We start from the raw sequence: 8,777 nt of genomic DNA on the forward strand, positions 1-8,777 counted from the left end.
ATCAATTACCCTTTTCCCCTCTTTTTCTTTCTTTTTGATGTGAAATCTATTTTATCTTTTTTCCCCTTGTCTTGAAATCCATTTTGTCTTGTTATTTAAGTAAATAAATGAAAATGGAGAATAACAATGGCCCTTCTGTTATTCCACCGGAAACCGTGGTTAATCATTCTAAATGGTCGTTTGGTTGGAAAATAATTTTCTATTATTAATTAATTCGGGATTAATTATTCCATCTTAACATGACGATAAAAAATACTACAATTCCGGAATAACTAATCGCGATTTACGGGATTTGTTATATCCCGATTTTATCTCAACCAAACGTGAAATAAACTCATCTTAAATTTAATTCCTAAATTAATTATCCCTTATCTCTCATGCCAAACGAGCCCTAAGAGGTCGTTTGGTTGGAAATGAGTTATCCAGGATTAATCATCCCACCCTCTCATAGGAATAAAAATATATTATAATCCTAAAATTAGTTATATTGTAATGATAAAATCATCTCAAATTTAATCCTGAGATTAATTATACCTTACTTCTCTGCCGGCCCGAGTGGGCAAACAGGGTATGCACCATAAGTCCATATCCAGAACACCGACCCATAGCGGAGCCCCGAATCCGCCAAAACGCCCAGAAAACAATTTTTAAGCAAACTCATTCCTCCTCCTCCTCCTCCTCCATTCTCGATTCTCTGTGCTCCTGCCCACTGTATGATCCTGTCCTCTCCTGCTCCTCTTCAGACAATCCTTACTATAACTCTTTTGTTTTGTTTAAACCTGGTAGTTACTGATTTGTGTATTCCATTTATGTGTCTTCATGTCCAATTTATTGAGTTTTTCAGTTTCATTGTAATTTGTTCTCTAATACTATTTTCATTTCGATTGTTGCACATATTTTATATAAATTTTTTCCAATTGATTTACTCATCTACTGAACACACATCGATTTTTTTCCCTCGCAATATACTTACTTCAATTCTCTTTGTTTCAAGCTTTCTTCTATTTTAATTTAATTTATAAATTTGAGTCTTCATTTTCCGATAAATTTCATATCCAGATTTTGTTGCTGGTGAAGAGTACTGTAGCTAGCGCACCTCGGTTTTAATTACACTTGTTTTTTAGCTTATGAGGGATTTTTTTTGCATGTTGTAACTGTTTCGCTTGGAATTAGGGCTTTGCAAATGAAAATATGATATTGAAGTTATTTTTTTCCAAATTCTTTTTACTGTTGAAAGCAAGAATTTTTTGTGGATCAGAATTATCGAGTTTAATGGTAATTTCTTCTGTTGCTAGGTGGCATTGATAATAGAGTATAGAACTGTATCAGTTAAGCTACACATGGATATGTAATCATCGGTTTGGTTTGCATCGTACAGTCCAGTTTGTGCCCAATTGTGCTATTGAAGGGTCTTCTGCTTGAAAGGCTGTTCTTGAGGGGTCTTCGGGAAATAGAGGACCCTTCAGGCTGGAAAATTTTTGGGTTAGTTCGAAGCTTTTAGCCACAGTAAGATAAGTTTTGTTGTATAGGCGGTGGGTATAACGATTCTCGATTTGCGGAACATGCCAGCTGTACAAAAGCTTTATAACGCTTGTAAAGCATCACTTTCGCCTAATGGACCGGTTTCAGAAGATGCTCTCGAGAAAGTCCGTTCCCTACTGGGTATGTTTTTATGTTAATTAATCTGTGTAATATTTACTTAAACATTGTAGTATGTATTTAGGGGTCGTTTGGTTGCCGGTTAGACTTATGCAGGTATTAGTTATGCAGGGATTAGTTATGCATGTATTAGTTATGCAGGGATAAGTTTAGGTTGAGTTATGTTGGAATTAGTTATGCGGTAGTTATATAAAAATTAGTAATATAAATGTAATATGAGTGTTATTTATTATTAGCTTACTTTATTTTATTAAAATTGTTAGTATAGTTTAAATATATATTCTTAAACAAAAAAATACAAGTTTGAATAAAGGGTATTCTTGTCATTTTGTGTTTTAATACAAGTATTACTAATACATGTATAAATTATTCCACCTTCTACCCTGCATAAATAATACATAGATTCTCTCATAACTTATACATGTATTAGTTATGCGGAAAAGAAAAATATGAACCAAACATTGTATTAGCAATGCTACATTTTATGTGGAAAAGAGGAAAAAACAACCAAACATTGTATAACTTATGCTAGTTTCTATGTGGAGATTATTTTTTCCCTTTCAACCAAACAATGTATAAAGTTATCCTAGTTTTAATACATGGATAACTCCTCTCTAACCGGCTACCAAACGATAAAGTTCGAACCACCGTGCGGTTTAAATGGTTATTTTATTTGTCTTCTAATTTGTTTAGTCAAGTTCTTCTAGATGTGATACAAAATAGTTTACTGGAAAATCATCTGGTAAATTTTAATATACCGTTTTATGTTCAGTTAGAATCTCCTAAACCTATTTGAGTGACTATCTTTTTGGCCATTTCGAGATTGGACGCTATAGCTGCTCTTGAATATAATTTAGTTTTGATAGATGCAACAACAAAAAAAGGGCAGTCCGATGCACAAGGCATCCCGTATTCACGCAGGGTCCGGAGAAGGCCTTATCCTAAGGGGTGTGATGTAGACAGCCTACGCTAATGCAAGCATTGTGGATGATTCCACGGCTCGAACCCGTTTATGATATTAAGGCATTAGTAATATTAGGTTGTAAAAGTAGGCATGAGAATTTATACCACTCAAGAATATTAATAAGCAAATCTATATCTCATGTTCAAAAGCTGATATCATCTTTTGAAATCAATGACCATTTGTTTAGGAGATCTGAAAACGCAATTGTGCTAGGGCTTTCTGTTGGCTGTGCATGTTGTGAGGTTAATAACTTTAATGTGCTTTTTCGATACATTAGACAAAAATCCACCTTACCTGCCCCTTCTTTAGAATCTTTGTTCATTTCATCTTTTTTTGTGTGATAGTGTTACTCATTTTTCATTGTCAATCAGAGTTTTTAGATTTTAGGCTGTTATGTTTACCACTTAGGACAGACATGATATATCAATTCATACCTCCGTCTAAATCTGTGATGAAGGAGAATCTTGGTGATCATAGCATGAAAATCTGATTTTTGAACAGTCCATACTGCTTTTGAAGGGAAGTTGTCTGAGAGATGGTAATCTTCCTGGATGCGTAGGAAGAGTTTCGGTATGGACTAGGCTGGTGGATGATTTAGAGAAAAGAAACACATCCAGAAGGAAACATAGGGCTGATTGTGGGTGCTGATCAACATTGGGTGAACTAATTACAATTCTAACTGAATTGAGGTCATGATAATGGTGCTGTTTGTGGCTCTTCCTAAGGTTTGGTTACCTAGAATAGGAGATTGGGCTTACTGATAAAAAAAAGAAGGAAAAAAAGAAGAAAAAGAAAGTGGGAATTGGGCTCTACAAATAGCTTTGGAGCCAAGTCCTTTTCTTCTACTACTGAAATTGAATACACAGAGTTTCAATAAATGTAGAATGAGAAAAACGACAAACAAAGAATTTTTTTAATTTTGAACTCATTGGCATCTTAATGTGTAGGTTGCAACTCACAGCTCTACAGTTCTAGAATATCCCTGCCCCCTTCCATTTCTTAGGTAGGAGGATTCTACCTGTAATGCACTCCTATTGTCGACAAAAGAGGCTTGGAATTCCTCTCTATCCAAATATGCAAAGAATATTAGTAGTGATGTGATCCTCCAAATTTCCTTGTCCTTCTTGCAGATCATCTGTAGCCTCCATTTGTGATAGCCTATGGCGTCACCCATGAAGCATTGAATGGGGAGAGTGCAAGGTTCCACAGATATGACTAGTGTCTCCCCATCATTCCTTGCTCAAGAATAATAAGACATCTATTCGTAAAATCATAAATTGTTTCGTAGCAATGTTCATTCACGATTACTTTAAATTCTTCTCCTAGATTCTAATTATAACAATGTTCTTTAAGGCTTGTTTGAGTGTGCGTACGCCCTGAAGCTGGGTGAAGATCTGGTTGAGCACTTCACTTCCCTTAGTGGTACCTTAGTGCATGCATCTTATTGCTGATAGTTTTTGCCTTTAACAATGCAGTACAAACAATAAATACAGTTGGCAAAGTGAAATTAATTGTTAACAAAATTTGATAAATGAGTGTTTTACTTATTGGGGAAAAAGTTGATACTTAATATAAGAAAGCTGGTGAAAAATTGTATCATTACATCTAACTCAGGAGTTTTAAAATAACTTTTGAACTTAATTACTCATGCTTTTTACTTCATATGTTTCATTTAATTATGGGTTTTTCAATTCCTTTTTTCTTCAAAATAATTACTTCAATTGCACTTTGCAAATAAAGCTTCTCTACTTCTTGGCGCTTTTGTACACTTTTCATCTTTGATTACTCTGATTTACAAGTTTGTATTCGATTGCGCAGCTCTGAACCTCACCTTAAAATTTCTAGGCTCTCAGCCAGTTAATAAATGTAGCTCTAATTGGAGTATTAGGCTTCTTGATTACAGGGGATTTTCAAATATTTTGTTTCAGCAATATGAATGCAGTTGCATCTTTAATACATCACATTTATGCAAGCATTACTCAGTTTGCCACATTGGTGAGAGTAGATTGGCAGGTGGGGATATAGAGCTTATGTGATGAAACTAATGAGGTGCAGGAATATTGGATGTATTTAAGACCAGAGAGACTTGAAAGTGGAAAGGAAGGGGATTGGTGCGCTTCACTATTAGAGTATCAAAGGTGGCAAAATTGGTATATAGGTAGGTTAAAAACCTATGTTATTTGTCTTTAAGATGTTAAGTCTTGGTGCTAAAAGCTGTCGGAGTAGTGTTGAATGTTTGTATGAAGTTAGTCCCTCAATGGTTAATTGGATGATTGGATTGTATCTCACACCTATAAATAGCTGTATTTGTATTCCATGATCACCAACTCTTCAGTATATATTTTTATGAAGACCAAACTCTTCAGTACATATTTTCTCTCTTTTATTTCTTCAAAGTATGGACCAAGGGAATGACTGCCAATTATATGTATATTTTTTTTTGAGACAGGTAACTGAGACTATCAATCATATGTATATTTGATACTGAACTTTAAGCAGCTTTCAATATGTTTTAATAGATTTATGTGAAGAAACCACATTTGATCCTTCTCATTCGCCATTGGTGGATTGTGACTAATGGAGTATCTGAATAATATTGCTGGAATCTAAACAAGCTTAAGGGATGAGTGTCTAACCATTGTCACCCAAGGGTATCAGTTCAAATCCCAGCATTGGCAAAAAACACTGGGCGATTTCTTCCCACTAATATGATTCCGGATCTCTTCCTTAGTCTCCAAAATCTCACTTACAATAACTTTATTTGGCCATGAGTTGAAATGTCAATATTGTGATTATTGGCCTTCCCGTGAATTTCAGACTCATTTTGGCCTATGCTTCCAGAAATGACTTACATTACTTACATTCGGCTATTCATTTTGCTTCAGACAAAATCAAGCCTTCTGATGTGGGTCTTGAGCAGGAAGCACAACTTGTGCGGAGTTGGAATGGTACTCTGCATGACCGCAATGGAGGAATACGGTCACCCCCACCAATCAAATACCTGCACATACATGAATGTGACAGCTTCTCTGTAAGTGTTGCATAATGGTTTTATAGGAGTGCTGATATTTGGAGAATGTGGATGAATAATATCCGATAGTAGAGATATGAAAGCTGCACTGTTGAATTTGTGATTATCCTCTTTGATGTTTTCACAGATGGGGATATTTTGTATGCCACCTTCCTCTATCATACCTTTACACAACCACCCTGGGATGACTGTCTTAAGTAAGCTGGTATATGGTTCCTTTCACGTGAAAGCCTATGATTGGATTGATATTCCAGGTCCTTCGGTTTTAACGGAAGGTACGTACTATTTAAGTAGATGTCCAGGATATACTTTGGTGGATGTGTAATTACACTTCATTGCAGAACGTAGGGTTTTTGCATGAGATGTTTTTGGTGTGCCATTAATTTGAGGCCTTACTACTGCTTGTTTTCTCCTAAGTTATCTCTAATTAGGTAGCAGGTTCTCTCTTGTTCTGGTTATGTTGTCTTGGGTTGACGGGCCTTTACTGTTATCCGTAGATCTCTTCTGTTTAGCACAACTACATGATTCTGGTTGAATTCTTAGAAGAGGAGTTTCATTAGGCAAAAATATGCATGTCATGAAACAAATACATGATTCAGATAACTCTGAATCATGTATTTGTTTCATGACATGCATATTTTTGCCTAATGAAACTCCTCTTCTAAGAATTCAACCAGAATCATGTAGTTGTGCTTGCTTTTACTAATAATCACTATATTAAGTTGAGTAGACTTGCAAAATCAAGGTTCAAGTTACATCTTATGCAGAATTTTGTATCCGATGCTTCAGCGGGAAGGCAAAATGTGAGAATGTTGTGTATGTAACTATATTACTTGTAGATAGTTGACTACGACTGGGTGACGAAAGATTTATGACTAGAGAGATACTAGCAATTATTTTATATCAACAGGAAGGAGTCACTTTTATGAGCTTAGTTTTTTCTTTTTTCTTCATTAATATTTTATCCGGGGCTATTATTAGAGGATTTTACTGCTACTTCTTCTCGTTCCTCTTGAATTCATATACAGTTGTACATGCATACACACACATCGGTGTTTGCTATCTTCTATTGCTAACCCCTAGTGTTGCACAGGTACTAGACCGGCAAAGCTTGTTAAAGACTGTGACATGACAGCTCCGTGTGGGACAACTGTTCTGTATCCTACATCTGGAGGCAACATCCATTGTTTCAAAGCCATAAGTCCATGTGCTATTTTTGACATCCTTTCTCCACCTTACTCTTCTGAGGATGGACGACATTGCACTTATTTCCGGAGGTCTCCCATAGGAGATCTACCAGGTAATTGCACTGTGAGAAATTTTGCGCAGATAGATGTGATATGAAATTCAATTATATTAAAAAGCTAAAGTATTTTTACACCTTATTAAGGTGAGCTTGAGGTGGATGGAGTGACATTCTCAGATGTGACTTGGTTGGAAGAAGTTCAACCTCCCGATGACTTTGTCGTCCGTAGAGGGCAATACAGAGGCCGTGTCATCAAAACTTGAGGTGCTTCATTCTTTTGGTTCTATCCATCAACTCTTATTACGCATTCAGATTAAGTAGTAATGTCTCAGCCGATGAGAATAATGACTTGTATTGGTCAGAAAGTAGGGCATTTGAGGTGTACATATCATTATACCATACATTAAATTACTGACCTCACCTTAAATTAGTTAATGGTTAGACTGAGTATAAACAATTCTCCGAAGTTTTGATCGATAACAAACCAGCTTGCTTAGGCTTGTGCCTGCTATTCTGCTTCATGACCATTTGGGTCGATAATGATGTACACATAATAATATATAGAAACCTCAATCACTGAGCAGGGAAGCTTGGCTTGTTTGAACTTGGTTCAATTTTTCACAGGGTAGTTTGTCAAATGATGAGTCTAAATTTTGTTTACTAGTCTCTTGATAATAGTTTGAGTATCACAGCTGGAATGTCTCAATGTTGGATGAAGCAATAGGAAAATGATTTCTGTTCCTAAGTGAAGTCATTTGTCCTCTTTTAATATTTTCCGACAAACAAATACCATATAATGACTTGATCTTGAAAATATTTTCCAGCAAAATGTTTCCGTCATACCACTAACACTCAATTATGCTCATTTGATTGCGTTTTTTTATCGGCCTTCCATCTAGCTTTTGAACTGCAGATTGAATGTGCTGGGGCAGATTAACATAAAAGTTAGTTTGACTCCTATTTAACTAACTTAATTAAAAGTTAAATAAGTTGGTTACATTCTTAAACAAGTGTGCTTGTGTGAGATAGCAGTACAAATGTACAAGAAGTAAACTCTACAACATACATGATATGAAAATGGTGAACAATTTGAAAAAGTAAGAAGTGTCAGAAATTTGATTTTTCAAATTATGTTTGCCGTTGCATTGCTGATTATCCTGTTTTATCCAATCTCTTGGACAAAATAATCGACGCAGAAACGAACAAGGGCCTACTAGAAGTGCTTTACAGATAGCTAGCTTAGCATGTGCTCTGCTTGTTAGGTGCAATTTGGTGAAGGGGAAGGATGTAGTTTTAACTGTTCTGTTAAACACAGTTTCAATTCTTCTTGTAAGAAGCGAGGGTTTCATTACCTCACACTCGATACAAATTATCATTTTAAAATAAATTAAATAACTATAGACTCAACAACAATAATAAATCCAATGAAATTTCACAAGTGGAGTTTGGGGAGGGTAATGTATACACTAATCTTACTTTTACCTTATAAATGTTTTCGATAAATCAAAAGCTGTAATAACGACTATCCAAATTTTTGACACCATTCCCTGGCCAATGAAGTCAGCCACGATACATTAGATCGTCACTTCACAAAAACTCTTTTCATCAGAGAAGAGGTCGGAGTACGACAACAAAAAATCCTTGTTTTTTTTTTTTGGTATGGATGCTGGTATAGTTATACTGGCAAAAAATTTGAACTGACAACTATACAAAGTACTACTGCTTAAGAAAACTCATAATTAGATAATATTTGAAAAACCTCAGAATATTTTAGCCAGAGAATTTATTCAACTCCAAAATAATCAGGAAACCAACTTTTTAGCTCCCTTTATGCTTTCTTTACCCTAATTTAAGCTGCGTCTCTTAGGGTTATTTTG

The 8,777-nt window shown here is 35.4% G+C and overlaps 1 protein-coding gene across 3 annotated transcripts; it reads left to right on the top strand.

Moving 5' to 3' along the window:
* Positions 1-565: 565 nt before the first annotated feature.
* Positions 566-7,561, top strand: LOC107801082 (plant cysteine oxidase 4). Of its 3 annotated transcripts, none has more exons than XM_016624350.2 (7): positions 566-711; positions 1,296-1,662; positions 4,679-4,781; positions 5,509-5,654; positions 5,782-5,929; positions 6,748-6,954; positions 7,045-7,561. In XM_016624350.2, the coding sequence occupies exons 2-7, from the start codon at positions 1,615-1,617 to the stop codon at positions 7,161-7,163; spliced, it is 771 nt and encodes a 256-aa protein (XP_016479836.1). In that variant the 5' UTR covers positions 566-711; positions 1,296-1,614; the 3' UTR covers positions 7,164-7,561. The 3 variants fall into 3 exon arrangements, with proteins under 3 accessions (XP_016479836.1, XP_016479838.1, XP_016479837.1); XM_016624351.2 differs by having other exon boundaries at positions 657-782; XM_016624352.2 differs by lacking the exon at positions 4,679-4,781 and having other exon boundaries at positions 567-711.
* The last annotated feature ends 1,216 nt before the right edge of the window (positions 7,562-8,777 follow it).

Source organism: Nicotiana tabacum, chromosome 2 (genome assembly GCF_000715075.1).
Source record: "Nicotiana tabacum cultivar K326 chromosome 2, ASM71507v2, whole genome shotgun sequence".
NCBI classification, from domain to species: domain Eukaryota; kingdom Viridiplantae; phylum Streptophyta; class Magnoliopsida; order Solanales; family Solanaceae; genus Nicotiana; species Nicotiana tabacum.